At 42.8% G+C, this 15,058-nt stretch overlaps 1 protein-coding gene across 14 annotated transcripts in view; it reads right to left on the minus strand.

Annotated features, from left to right (window-relative positions):
- Nucleotides 1–15,058, minus strand: part of HDAC4 (histone deacetylase 4) — a 258,653-nt gene that overhangs the window by 26,114 nt on the left and 217,481 nt on the right. For all 14 annotated transcript variants that reach the window (XM_071747136.1, XM_071747134.1, XM_071747132.1 and 11 more), the window contains 5 exons: nucleotides 12,074–12,120; nucleotides 4,322–4,429; nucleotides 3,751–3,806; nucleotides 2,470–2,557; nucleotides 1,040–1,159 (listed from right to left, as the gene is read on the minus strand). In XM_071747136.1, the coding sequence (XP_071603237.1) occupies nucleotides 1,040–1,159; nucleotides 2,470–2,557; nucleotides 3,751–3,806; nucleotides 4,322–4,429; nucleotides 12,074–12,120 (419 nt within the window). The remainder of the gene's footprint in view (nucleotides 1–1,039; nucleotides 1,160–2,469; nucleotides 2,558–3,750; nucleotides 3,807–4,321; nucleotides 4,430–12,073; nucleotides 12,121–15,058) is intronic.

A 15,058-nucleotide genomic window follows, 5' to 3' on the forward strand; every position in this document is an offset into this window, starting at 1 on the left:
AGATTACTGGTCAGACTAAAAGGTCAGTGAAAATGCAGGTCTGAGACCTTTGCACATCATGAAGCAGAAATTAAGCCTAATGCAACGTGCTGCTGTTTGTTCACTACAACAGTAGTACACAAACAGGGTGATGAAGCTGTATCATGTTACATTTATATTTCTTAGAAACTGAAAAGGCAACACTGAGTTTGATGAATGGGAAAATGTAAAATTAACAGGATAAGAATTCAAGGAGTTTTCAGACATAATCTGAAGCTCCTCAGGTTACACAGAACTGAGTATTTCCTATACTTTCCCTTTGCTAAATCACTTTGCAAGGACAGTATTTCCTGCCACCCTAGAGGGAAGGGAAGAATGTGAGGGATGTAGAGTTCAGGGAGAAAGGTCTCCCACCTGCACCTGCCCAGCCCTTCTGCTGCAGGCTCTGAGGACACCACCAGGACCTGCTGGATCTGGCCCAGTAGCATCAGTGGTGGTGCTCAGCTACCCCTGTCAGAGCTGCACAATGGGAACGTGGTGGTCACAGTGAGCGATGCCTCAGCATGGCCAGGAGAAGGGGAGGTGGATTGGTTCCAAGGCTGTGGCAGGAAACCTGAGTGCCAGTGGCACAGCCAAGGACAACCTGTTCCTCCTGCATCTAACAACTTAAGCCTAGAACAGGGAAAACCTGAAAAATACAGTGAGTGCTGGGACAACTGGCAAAGGGCTCCTCTGGAACCGTTTCTTCCATAAGGGCTGGAGAGCCTAATTGCATTGACTCATTTTCTGCTTGTTAGCCAAGGCTTTCCTGCCAGCTTGCAGGGCAGGACACAATGCCCATGGCTGTTAGGACTTGGACAAGAAGGCACCAGACAAATACACAGACTTGGGTGGTGTGTTCCCAAAGGGGCAATAACAAGCACCACCGTGGGAGCGGTGTCAGGAGCCTCTCTCCAAGCCCTGCCTGGCAGAAGCTCCCTGATTTTGGGGGCACTTGAATACCAGCTCTGAGCAGGTCCTATCAGACACAGGTAGATGCTATGCAAATCCATGCTCTTACCTCATCAGGAGCACCACTGCCTGGAAAGAAGTTCCCATCATCGTAGCGATGTAGTGAAATATAAAGAACATTTGGGTCGTTGTAGAAAGCTTGTTGAGTACCATTCCCATGATGAACATCCTTTGGGGACAGAGATTGGAGAGATTGTATTATATGAGGGAGGTTAGATACACATTGAGTCCATGAACTTGGGATTAGGAGGGGTTTTCTTTGCTGCTGAGCTTCCTTTTCTGTGCCTCTCTGATCTAGCTGAAGAAATTTATCCCAAGTGCCCTACACAAGAACCTGCCCTACACAGCTGCCTTTGGGTGACATTCCTTTTTTAACACACAGGATAAATGGGGGAAACACAGTCTCAAGCTTGTATCAAATCCAAGGAAAGGATCAATTTACTTGGATGGACAGAACTGGATTCATAAGTTTGCAGGATGGAGACACTGAAATGTGGATTGGAGCTGGGGAATTGGAGTTGCCCCAAATTTGCAGCTTTAATCAGTCTGCGGGGTAACAACTGATAGAAGTGCCCAGCAAAGTTGTATTGGACCTAATAAGGTTGAACAACCCAACCACTCTACCCAGATCCCCTATTGCATTGCTACTTGGTGCAGAAAAGCAGGACAGGTATTCAAAATGCCCCTTTCTGACGTGAAAAACAGGAAAAGGATGTCCATGCAGTAGGCCAATAAAGCCAAATTAATCCACTTTAAGCTGTGAGTCTAGCCCATGGGAGATTTGAGAAACCTAATCAAAACTCTTGGCCAATACCTAGCAACTCAAATGCCTTCCCAGCCACACAAATACTTCTTTAAATCCACAGAAATCAATCAGGCACATTTTTACATCTATACATCAACACAGCCAAATGCCAAACAAGCTCTTTTTCAAATCTGCTATGCTGTCTGTAGAGAATTCTGGTGTCTTGTTCCAATTTAGAGATTGCTTTTGACTGCTGGCCCACCCGCACAGAGGCTGGGCTGGCCCACGGGCAGGACACTGAGACCATCCAGGCTGACAGTCAAGCCATGCCAGACAGCCTGTCCCTTGTAATAAGTGGTCCTCACATCTTGAAAAGAAAAGCTAGGATGGGTTGTAACACGTAAGGTAAAATACCTTCAGAAAAAAACTAACTAAAACATGGCACGGTTTGCAGTTACCCATCCATAAGACTGTGCTGGGCCTTCTTTTAGAAAACAACTACTTCTTAATTACCATTTTATTCCGAAAACTATGGAGCCCTTAAGAAATATTTATATTAAACCCCTTTACAAATAACAAATCACACTTTCATAAAACAGATTTTGGCTTGCATAACACAGGTGACATTTTTTTCCACCGACTCACAAAACCATGGTTGCCCTTGCAAGAAAAACAAAACAAACCAAAACAAAACAAATTTTCCACCTGAAGGGTGCGAAGCAGCATTTACTCACCCAGTCCACTATAAGGATTTTGCTAACGTTCAGTCTTTGCTGGAGCAACTTGGCTGCGATTGCCACGGAGTTAAAATAGCAGAAACCCCTGGAGGTGGTGAGATGGGGGAGAAAAGAGGTAAAGGAGAGGTGTAAATTATAGGTTCCCTCAGTTCCAATGCATCTATCATATATAGAAGGAAGAAATGTCTTCTGCTTTTGATCTTCTTCCCTCCCTGGAAGATGCCCATGTGTTAAATTATACACAGAAAACAGGCACACAGCAGCAGGTGCCTTAAAATCCCTCAGGAAACTGGGAACATCTCACACTTGCCCAAACCTGCTTGGTGCCAGCTGTGCATGGGACTTCTAGTACTGTGCACCAGGGAAGAGAGGACAGGAGTGCATGAAGAGAGGACATGGTGAGGGGGAAAAGAAGGGAAAGGACCCAGGGCTGGAGGACTTAGAGAGGCCCCAAAACACGGAGTTGAGGGGAGATCAGCAGCAAGAACCCATTTCTAAAAAAGGACTAATTGCAAAACTATGGAATTCTTAAGTCAAGGTGTGTATTTTTTTCCTGTCTGACATATTAACTTGTGGTTTACACTGGTCAGAGCGCTGGGTAATTTCTGGTTGAAATAAATCTTCATTTTGAGGGACACGATTTAGTGGTGGACTTGGCAGTGCTATGCTAACTGTTGGACTTGATGATCTTAAAGGTCTTTTCTAGCTAGAACAATTCTATGATTTTATCACCCACCACAGAGTGCTGAAAGCACCCAAGACATGAAACTTCAATGCCTGTAAAGCCAGATGCAAAAAGCCAACATGATTTATGCAAGGGACCCTAATTTGAAAGCAGTCTGATGGCAAAGCCCTGCTATATAAAACACATGGAAGATACCTGACATGTAAAGCCTTTCCTGCTCTGACACTCTCCTAATTCAGCACTGTGACCCCAGGACATGGGTATGTTTGCTCTTACTGCTATAGTTGTGTATCCTTGCCTTCCTCACATTGGATGAGCACCAACACTTGAAGAAAAAGAGTTCAGAAAGATAAAGTGCTTTTTCAAAGAATGACTGTAATACTGATTCTTGTAAAAAATACTCACTTGAAACCACTAAGAAGGATTTTGCCATCTTTGAAGGAATTACTGGGAGTTTTGACTAGAATACTGTCTCACATATCAATAAGCAAGAAATTCTGCAATAAAAACTAACTACCTTTCTAATTTTCATCTTCTGATCACACAACAGATGAACACTGAAGCAAGTTGCCAGAGCACATTTGCATACTTACATGGGTGTGCTCTCTTCTGCGTGGTGACCTGGAGGCCGAACAACAGCAAATCCATTCTACACACAAAAAATAATAAAAGGAAGAAGTGAGACAGAAAGGAAGATTTATGGCACAAAGATAGATGCAGAGGCTGCAGCCAGAATTGTTAATTCTGCATGGGAACTATGTAGTTGTTCTCAATGGATTTCTCAGAAATCCAAAGCAGTGGATGATGCTCTCCATTTTGGAGATGGAAGAAAAAGCCCACATGGATTTTATGGAACCTGGTTGGTACAGTGTTTCCTTCCATTCAGGGAAAAAATAATTCTGCGTGGGGGCAAGAACAAGACCATTAGATAACACTGGAATAGTGATTTCACTCCCTGCTCTGGTTTCTTCCTGCCTTTTAATTGGTGCGTAAGAACATTCACCAGGAGCCTGTTGTTCACTTGCTGATATCCTCAAAGATTTTTATGACTAAGACCAGATGGTGCCATTAAAATGAAGCTAAGTGGACCTCCTGCATAACACAGCCCCAAGCTGAGCCCTGTACAGAGCCTGTATCAAAGCCAACTTTTATTTTCATACCAACCTTCAGTTCTCCTGTGGCTACTTTGAACACGAGCTCAATGACACAGCCCACGGCCAGGCGAGCGGCACCGGACGAGTGAACTTCATTCCAAATTGTGTCACTGTCGACCTGGTGGAGACACACAGGAACCACATTTAGAAGCAACAAGGACCACTAGGAAACACAGACACACGTTTTATGAAGAAGTTATTCATATATATTAAATGCAGGTTTATGCATTACATTTAAATCCATTAATTTTAAATGCATTCCAGTGCAGAACCGGTCTTGGCAGTATCAGTGCTGGGACCCCACCAATGGCTGTAACTTAGTGTCCATCCAACCAAATGACCCTCAAGAGATGACCAACCCTCTGTTAAAGGGTCAGTGTTGTAACAGAGGAGTAAATTCAGCATATTGAGGACTGTGACTTTGCAGGTCTCTCCTACCAATACTCCCACAAACACAACAGTACCAGTATTTCCCTTTGATGGCTGGTGAAAACTGATCCCAGATGAAACAAAAAGGTTTATGAAATCCTTCAATGGTTCTATGAAATAATAATTAGAAAACAGACAAACAAACCCCAACAAAACAATTAGAAAAGATGTTTGGTAATGGACATTTAAGAGATGCCTGCCCAGGACTGCCAGGGCAAGGTTAAGGCTGACAGCAGTTTCCCTCCGGAACCATGAGGTCAACCCTGTTTCATCAAAGAGATCTTCAACATCTAGCTGCTGCCCACAGCCATTTATTTCAATGCTAAATATTTGACAGGACCACTATCCTCTGCATTTTTCCCCTGAAAATGTGAAAATAGGACAAAGGCAAGGCAGGGCATTCTGCAGACACCCCATGCCGTTATTGTAGAAGATCACCTCCCAGTTTAAACAAAAAGTGAGAAGCACTGGCTTCCACCACACTCATCCCAATAACTGTAGGAAGATTAGTTTGCAGGGACGTGATGAAATGCCTGTTTTGTTTTTTTTTTTGTTTTACTGCCATTCAGCCACAACTTGGAGGAGAGCAGAGGGGGAAGGAAGGTTCCCAGGGGGATGCTTCCAGGCTGAAGCTCTGGATCTCCTCTGCTGCACTCCCAGCTGCCTCGCTCGGGGCGATGAAAGCCAAGCTTGTTTGCTTCTCTTGCCAGTCCCCAGGCTTTGCAAAACCCAGACTGCTGGGACCATCCCATGTCAGGCCAGCTCGGCAACATCACAGGATAAATACAACATTTCTCAATGTGAAGTATCACCAGCTATTTTTCACATATTACTCTGTGTTGAGTGTATTTATGGAAACAATGGCAAAGGAGAAGTAAAGAAAAAGATTGTTTTGTCTGGCATCCAGTCTGCTCACTGAGCTGCAGGGAGATGCAAGTGGCCTCACAGGAGAAGGATCCACCTCCTTCGTGGCTGTGCTAAAGCCAATGGAAATGGTCCCAAATCTGTTATCAGGGATGGCTTTTGGCAACATCTGCCCTGTGGATGCTTTTAAAGTCACAGTAAACCAAGAAAGCATTTGAAGAATACCAAAAAGCCATCTTTGTGCAGTTATCCTGTTAATACATGCACTATCTCAGACCCAGAAAGCCCACACATCACTGCAAAAGCCCTGCAGTGACTATTTGTGGTATGAGTGCTTCCTTGGGCCCCCATAAATTTGTGCAGCAACATGGGAATAGAAGTACAACAGGGTCTGAGTTACACACAACACCTCCAGGAGTCCTGGGTCAGTACTACACACATGCAGGAGATGGGGCTGATCTAACCACAACTCTCCAAAAGCCTCTGGAAGAAGACCAAGCTGCTTTTCCTACCCCACGACCACTGTGCTAGTGCTCTGCGAGGGTCTCTCTTTGGGTTCCTCCTCAGCTGTCCTATAAAAATGTTAATGGGATGGTTGAAACTGCTTTGCAATCAGGGTAATAATGCTACATTCCCTTTGGGGATTCAGCAGACTTCATACTGGGATCTTCTCCCCCCTCCCCATCTGTGGGCAAGAAACACATAGTTCATACAACAGAGAACATTTTCTTGCCTTTTGCTAAGAGCTGACCACCCCAGTGCCTTTGGGCTGACTGCACAAGTGAGATACAGCTGCACCATGCAGTGTGGACTGAGCTTATCTAAACCATCTTTAAGCACATCTGACCCATCTCTATGTATATTTAACCCATGTCAGCACATATCTAACCAGTCTCTAAGTATACCTAACCCATCTCTGAGCATATCTAACCCATCTTCAAGCACACTTACCCACCCTTCTTGGTCTTGAAAGAAAATGCTGCAGGACACCAGTAGCCACTGTGAAGCACCACAGTGGAATGGAGATACAAAAAGCCAAAATTCACCTGTCCTAAGTATGGCTTTACCTAAGGGATCAACAGACCCTTGTATCTCCCCAGGTATTTGCTCATGTCAGCCTTCCCCTAAGGCAGGCCAAAATCAACAGTGCCTTAGCCAGACTCTGCCACGTTGAGACCCTTTGATGCCTGCAGAAACTGGGCTCATGTTGGCAGCATTTCAGAAAAAATGAGGAGGGCAAGACAGAGTGGTTTTGAAGAGTTACTATTTCTGCAGATAGAAATTAAGTACTTAAGAATAAAATATCCCACTTGTCATTTAATAGCCAATTTCTAGGAATCTGCCATTCCCTCACATTCAGCTCTGCAGCAGGAGAAGAACCAGATCCAAGAGATGTCCATTGCTGCCTTCAAGCTCTCCACTGCTTCATCTGGCATACAAACATCTCTAAGATAAGGATTTACCCAGCTACCTTCCCCAGAAAGGATGTCTGGAGACCACTGGGCCCTGCTCCAAGGCAGCACTTCATCATATGTGTGACTGTAAGTGTTTGAACAGTCCCACTGAAGCCATCACTGCTCTGCAGCAGGGGGGCGTAGACTCTGCCATGGTGGAAAATGTTACTAACGTGGCCTTGAGTTCAACTGCTCTGCAGCTCCGAAGCTGCTGCTGTTGGGTGAACCGGCTGCTGTTGACCCCTCCATCATTCCTGAATTCCAAAGTTCATTACAGGGGAGACGCTATTTGGCTTTCCCTGCCTATGAGCTCTTTGATGTAGTTGCCATCACAGGAGTTGTTGCTGGGACAGCACATCAAGCCTTACTCAAGCCTTACCATCTGGAAGGACTTTAGGGAGAGAGGAAGCATATTTCTTGCCTTTTGTTGATCCAACAGCATATATTTATCTTTTTTTTTTTTTTTCCTCCCAGGCTGAAGGATACAACTGCATCAGAGATACGGAGTCTTACACATCTGCTGTTGTTGGATGGGCAGCAGTTGTCCTGGTCAGCATGCTCATCTTTCTGAGAATAATATTAATGCCTTGCTCATTTCAATAAGGAAGCTGCTGTTTCTGCTAGGTGAGCCTGGAAGAGTGGGCTCCTTTAGCTGCGGGGACCTGCTGCAGGCTCTTAACCTTCACAGCATGTACTGCTATTAGAAAATGATGAGAGAATGAAGAAGACAAAGGGTCAACAGTTACAGGTGAAACCTGTAAGAGTTTTTCCTTCTTTATAATGTTAAGTCTTTAATAATACACACAATGAGGTTCCTACTCCTGCTGTGTATACTCTGCTCTATACTAATGTGCAGCTGCTTAAAAACAAAATGAAGAAGGTCCTATAAAAGGTTTCATTTTTCTCATCTTTCCTTTAACTGAAGAGCTACACAGATAAGAAATTAAATGCAGGGATGGGTAGAGACAAGCTGGAAAGTGGAGGGGAGTGAAGGAGTTCTCTTCCCTCATCACTGCTCAGCACCTCATTTCGGCAACAACAGCACACACATCTTTACCAAACCAGTCTCTTACTGCTCTAAAGCACTGAATAAATACCCATGCTCACATTTTGTTATTTTAAGACTTACTAATTAGTCTCTTCTCATTTACATTCCATTAAAGTCCTCTTCGTTGTCTCTGCTCTGCAATAATATACTTTGCTTGCACAAGGAAAGATTTTTATACACACTAATCAAGACCTTAGAAACAAAAATAGAATAACATATTCTGGAAGAGTCTAAAACATTAAGAACATTTTTTAAACCTCTAGCTCTTTAGATATTTTTAGAACACGCACAGGAAAAGAAAATACTACACATGAAAGAAAACAAAGTTTTTAGCTATCATAATATCAAGTCTTGGAGTGTTACGAAGAATTTGGATGCAAGGAAGTATTTTGCAGATTTTCAAAGCTCGTCTCCAAAACCTTCTTCTAATTATCCTGGATTATGTCACGCTCTGGTGCACGTAAATCATACATTAAAAAGAATGTGTGCTGCAGAGAAGGGAAGGTAAAGTCCTAAGTGAAAATACTGCATACTGCACTTGCAGATGCTGCTAAAGATTGGCAGGAATAAATTACTGTTGTTTAAATCAGAGCTCACATCTGTGTGTATAAGTGCTTCTGTGCTTTCTTCCTTTCATGCTACAATCAGCTGTCTGCAGATGGGAGGAGGTTTGCTAGCATCAGCTAGGGTGATAGGAGAACTTCTTGGTACAAAGCAAACAACTGAGAGAAAAAAAAAATTGACAAGACTTTCCAAGCACCAGGGAACAAGCAGGGGACTTTCCAAGCACCCTTTTTCTCATTGCTTTATAGACGCCAAGAGTTTTTAAAGAAATATACTGAAAGGTGTTTTGGGTTCTAAACTTCTTGCTCTTTCACTCTTTTTAACTTCCTTAGTCTCACTCCCTGGTATGAAAAACTCACAGTGCCCAAGTGCCCAGCCTCCTCCCTCATCCTGGCACTTCACAGCTCTTCATGAGCTTCACCCCTGCTCTACATCACCTTTCAGCCCCATGTATTCTTTTAATCAACAGAACATCCTCTCCGGAAAAAAATCACATTGTTCAATTGTTCACAGGAGATGGACTTAGTTTCAAGCTTTCTATAATTTCAAGCCCATAATTTCAGCTGATACCCCCTTCTCCTGAACAATTAGGACTAATAAACAATCATTTGGCTTTCACCTGCTCCAGGCCACTCCTCTTCAGGCATTTTTCTGCATGAAACACTGAATTTAATGTGCTACATTACTATCACAGTACTGTTCAGTTTCTTGCCATTTTGACAATCCCTCCTTACAAAGCTGTCAGTCAGTCAGAAAGCTCTCTAGCATCACGGTGAGCTGAACACACAGACTCATGAAGCATCCCATAACTTCACTTATAATTAGTGAGAGAGAAAGTCAGAGAAAATGAAACCTCACCAGGGCTGCTGCTGCACAACCTTCTCAACTTGTAAGAAAATTATAAAACAAGAGACTGATTACTGCTCAGCAAGAATTAATGTTCTGCCAATCTTGTACAAGGGAGAGTCTACATGAAACTCCAACACTCAAAAAACCCTCAGTGAACACCTTGCAGTCTGAAAATGGTCTGGCAAACAACAGCAGAAAAATACCTGTTAAGGTCTCTTGCTACAATAATTTGAAATAATTTCATTATACTATAACACTATAACAAGCACTCTATCTCTCAAATTTACATTGAAACTTCTTTTTCTTGGAAACTCTTCCTAGCTGATATTTTACCCTAAGCTCTGATTTTTTAAAATCCTTTTTTCTTATTTCTTAAAAAAAAAAAAAAAAAGGCTTTAGTCCATTTAAAAAATGTCTTGTTATTCTCTTTTTCTTGGTGCAGAAAATAATTTGGTTTTCATCTGCTACTGAAAGACTTGCTCTGTGGCCCCAGCTAAGGTCCCAACTATAGGGCTTCTTCCAACAGTTTCCCATAGCAAATCAAATCAAGAGCAACTTGTCTCCCAGCACTGGCACGCTAACAAAGGCTACAGTTTTCTCTCTATTTCTTCAACAAACATCCCATGCTGCTAAGCCAGCTTTCTTGAACAAATCTCACACTTCGAAAGACAGTAGAAAACCAGGTTGAAAGGACCACACGAGTTCATTGTACGTGCCTTCTACCCCAAAGGAGACGGTCTGTGCTTAAAGACATCCAGAGCACGTGAAAGTGCAAAGCACTTAATGAGCTATAGCAAATCATTTGGTACAAGAGTCTTATTTTATCTACAAATACATGGCTGGGCTGTTAATATTAACTAGAAATGCACCCTGAATCACTGGAGACCATGTTTTCTTTCCGAGGTAACTGAAAAAAGGAAAACCAAGCAAACGGGCAGAAATCTATTTGTGCAAAAAAAAAAAATAGTAGCCGATTCCTAAAATTACTGCTTTTAAAAACCTTTCCCTTAGAAAACATGAAAATTATCCATCAGGATTGCTAAAGCACCGTACAAAAGTCAGCAAATGTTTCATTTAATATTTCAGGGTGTGTGGAGACAACCGACCAGCAAACGCTGTCGTTATCAAGAGCGTATCGCTAATAGCAGCACCGTGGCATTTCCTGCCTGCTTTTAGGATTTAATGTAAGACTTCTGGGGCCACGCTGGGCTCAGGCACTGTCTCTACTTGTTACCATTCAGTCTTCATTTGCAAATGATAATTTCTGCTTTGAATGGGATGCCTGACTGCAGGGCAGAGTAAATCCAAACCTTTAAAGCTCTAGCCAAAAATTTGCCATGAATTAGGAGGCTGCAGCATATTTACAATAAAAAATAAAATATTTCAAGGAGTGCTCAGCGGTGGCGGTATGAATAAACGCCGATTATTCTTTTTTTTTTTCTTTTTTTTTTTTTCTTTTTGACGGGATAATTTTCAAAGCAGCGATTTTGCAAAGACTCAGGAAGAAAACAATTTTGTTTCATTTCCATAACAGAATCCAGACCTCTAAATTCGACCTCACGAGCTACAATTATGCACAAGAACTACCACTGTGAATTTTCAAACACAATGCCTTTTATTGTCTCTTCTCATTCTTTCCCCTTCCTGTTCTCCGAGATTTTCTGTACTGTCACCCTCCACAGAAACTTTCGAGCAAAAAGTCTGACTTGAAAGGAAAACTTTCAAGTTTTCAGGCTTCAAAGGAAAACAACATTGCAAACTTTGAACTCGAGATATTTGCAATTTTCTCAGCCTTATGGATACAAACAACTCAAAAAAAGAAGTCCTTTTATCATACAGAATCTTGAGAGATAAAAACTAATGTTCAGCTTTTTAATGACGGATGGAGGGGTCTTTTAGTCACTTCCTTCAGAATTCCTTTGTGACAGTTCTGCAGCTCAAGAAACTAAAGATGCCAAATATTGAAGGCTGCGATTCTCTTGTGCTATGGAACCTGCAAGATGTTTCATCCGAGGACACTAATGTAGCCCAGACACAAATACAGCAATGCAATAGTTACAGTAACTTCCCAAATATTGTTCTCCAATATCACTATTTTTATTAATATGTTTTCCACCTGCACTAGGAAGCTCTGAAGTACAAACACTGAAGATGAAACACCTATGCAGCAGAAGCAGCATGAAAAGCACATCTTGCTTTCTATGCAGAAAGCTTTTTCAGATCCAAGGGTTGCTTTCAAACGGAGTAACCTCTAAGCCATTAAACATCACTGCCTGGGAAATGAGGTTTCTACTCCTAAAAGCCAGAAACGAAACATGCCTCTGAATGTCACACACACTTTGGCTCTCCAAAACAGCTTAAAAAATCTTCACGCTGCTTTTGAAGAAAGGCATGTGAGGCTGTCGCTGCAACCCCGCACCCCAGGCAGACCCTGTTTATGGGGAACATCTGCTTGCAATTACCCACTTGATGGAATGCAAAGCAACAATTTTGGTTACCATTGAGACTGGGAGAACAAACAGGACATTATTTACACATTAAAGAGAGTACTCACCCCGACACCACCGCAAGGAAGCCTGACAAACATGGACGTTAGAGAACCTGTAGGAGAAAAAAAAAACAACACATATACCCTCTAAGTCAAAAAGTCAAAGTTCACCAGATTTTGGTCCAATTTTAGGGCAACGCTGTAATTTTTCTGAAGGCAGTAACAGAGTAAGGCTTTCTTGCAATTTTCAGAAAACAGCCAAGCCTGTAACATTACAATACCTACATGTACAATACACACACTTGTTTAAAATCCTTTTCAATATAACCCCCTTATAAATCACTTTTTTTTTTTTTTTTGCAAGGTTTGTTTGCTGTTCCAGTCACGCTGACTATAAATGACTAAGATGTTACCAGCAACTGCACTGCATGTCTTCTCAGACGAACATTTTTTATCTCTTTCAACTGAAGGAGGCCTATGAAATCATAAAAACACCCTAATTACCAGTCATCTGCATAGTTACTAGAAGACTTTGGAGTGCATGGGATTCATGAAAGAGGAAGACAAAAAATAAACCAGTGGAGAGCAAACAGAACATGTGTTTTGACTGAAAGTGCAAACCCAACATTAAGAATTCAAGAAAAGTGCAGGAAACCATCTGCAGGGATAATTTTGCATCTGTATGAATTGTAACATCCCTTTCTAGGCTTGCATATGAGGAAATTATCTTCCATTCAAAATCCTGCAGGTTTATAAACTGTAGACTGAAACAAGAACACGCTGTCTCGTGCCCATCACCACCCTATGTGCGTGATCTGTGCACGTGTCTGCACACCGCAGGCAAACAGAGAGATGGAAATATGTGCATGCAGACACTGTAAAAGATCTGGAAGGCATCGTCTGAAATTCATTTGCTTGAGACCTATTTAAAGCTAAAGAAAGCTAACGGTGAAAGAGACTGAGGTGTTCGCTTTTTTTTTTGTTTTCTTTTTTTTTTTTCTGCATTAGACCAGGTTCTTGCTCTGGTCATGTCTATACAGAAAAAAATAAATTCCTTTAAATGCTCACTACTAGCTTTGTAGAGCTTTGAATGAGCCATGAGGGCAGACAGACTTTACTGAGGACCATGCTGGTGTCAAGCACACCTCAGACACATCCTTTACCCCTGACTGAAAGCTGAGTTAACGCATCTGTATTGTTAATCTGAGTCCGCAGTGAGATTCGCCCTTTGATTAGATCCACATGAAAGTTCTTAGATCATCCTACCTGGGACCTCCTGTCACATCTTTCACTGCTAATTCACCCATTATTTTGATATTTATCTCCTTGACAACAACTTGTGATTGCTCTTCACAAATTAAAAGTAGCCTTATTTGCCTAACTTTAAACTTGTTCAACAGGTTCCAAAACCTTAGACAGTCATATGAGAGACAGATTTGTATTTTTCATCCTTAGACTTTCAAGGGTTTTAGCAACATTTACAGAAGTTGAGATGGGCAACCTGGCTTGAAGGCCACCACCTTCAAACTCTCCTAAAAGAACACAGCAAAGCAAGCCCTTGTGATGCTCAGGGTTCTCTGAGGAAAGTAATTTCAGCATCAGTGGGGGGTTTCCATTGTAAAAACTCTTCTACATGTTTAAAGAGGGGCCCTCTTTGAGAAAGGAGTAAGACTCAGAAGTCAAGAGGAACAGGACAACTGCAGAAGTAGAAGTGAGCAGCAGAGCCACACTGATGCCTGCTTCCAGTTTGGAAAGACATGAGCTATCTACCCCCTTCCTGCTCTTTCCTGAAGAACTGCCAGATGAAGTAACTTACATTTGCAGAAACTTAAATAGAAATATCCCGTGATCTCATCCACCAGCCTTACAAACTCTTCATTTTAGGCTGAGGTTTCCCTTCCTCATAGACATATCAAAGGTGAAGAACTTACATGCCCTCAGCCACCTTGTGGCAGTCATACATGTCGAGACACTCAGGTTGAACAAAGTCCCATTTGCATACAGGAGCCTCACACAAAGCTTTGGTCTCAGACTTCAAGCCTGCTGTATATTTACTCTCTAACACATTTAAAAGAACCCTAAAAAGCTGTTGTCTGAATTTAAAAGCCTTTCCAACTCTCAGCACAAAGAGGATGGATGAAGGGACTGCTTACAGATAAGGTGCACACTAAGGTCATCTTCCAGGAAGTTTTTCCCAACACATTGGTGGCTGTTACTCTTGTTCAGGTCCAGCATTGTGGAAGTCATCAAGTTAGGAAAACAGCTGTAGGGCCAAAATTGGCCTTTCTGACCTACTCCCAAGGGAGAATTTCTCCCTTGGTGCTACGCACATCCCAGCCAAGTTCACTCCTCTTGTCACTTTGGCTCACCACACTGTCCCTCTGGACCTCTGGCTCTCAAGCTATCAACTTATTTTCTCCTGCCTGGTGGGATGAAGCTATTTGCTCTTCCTGTAAGCTTGGTGCTTGGCATGAGAGTCAGTGCCAGCTGTGGCCCATGCACAGCTCCACGTGCAATGGGAGGACATTTGGGCAGAAGGAAGGGGCTGTCTGGGCAAAGACAGTCATGTGAGCTGGCAGCAAGCCCAACTTCTAGCAGCTCAAGGCTAAAAAGGTGCCAAGAGAGTTTAGGAAACAAGGGCTAAGTTCAACCAAGAGCTACTGGAAGGTCCTTCCTACAGGAGATGCCAGGGAACAGATCTGCATATGACTGCAGCTTCAGAAAATTATAAAAGAGCTCCCTGGCAGCAGCCAAACCCCAGGGGTAGCCCCAGCCAAGTTCTAATCCAACACTCAAAACCAGAATCAGAGAATGGCTGAGATTGGAAGGGACCTTAAAATTCATCTAGTTCCAATCCCCCTGCATAGGCAGGGACACCTCCCACTAGACCAGGTTGCTCCAAGTCCCATCCAACCTGGCCTTCAACACTTCCAAGGAAGGAGGCCACAGCTCTTCTAGGCAACCTGGGCCACCATCTCATCACCCTCACAGTTGAGAATTTCTCCCTTATATTTGACCTAAATCTCCCCTCTTTCAGCTTAAAACCACCCC

The sequence above is a fragment of the Heliangelus exortis genome, chromosome 6, assembly GCF_036169615.1.
Source record: "Heliangelus exortis chromosome 6, bHelExo1.hap1, whole genome shotgun sequence".
Lineage (NCBI taxonomy): Eukaryota > Metazoa > Chordata > Aves > Apodiformes > Trochilidae > Heliangelus > Heliangelus exortis.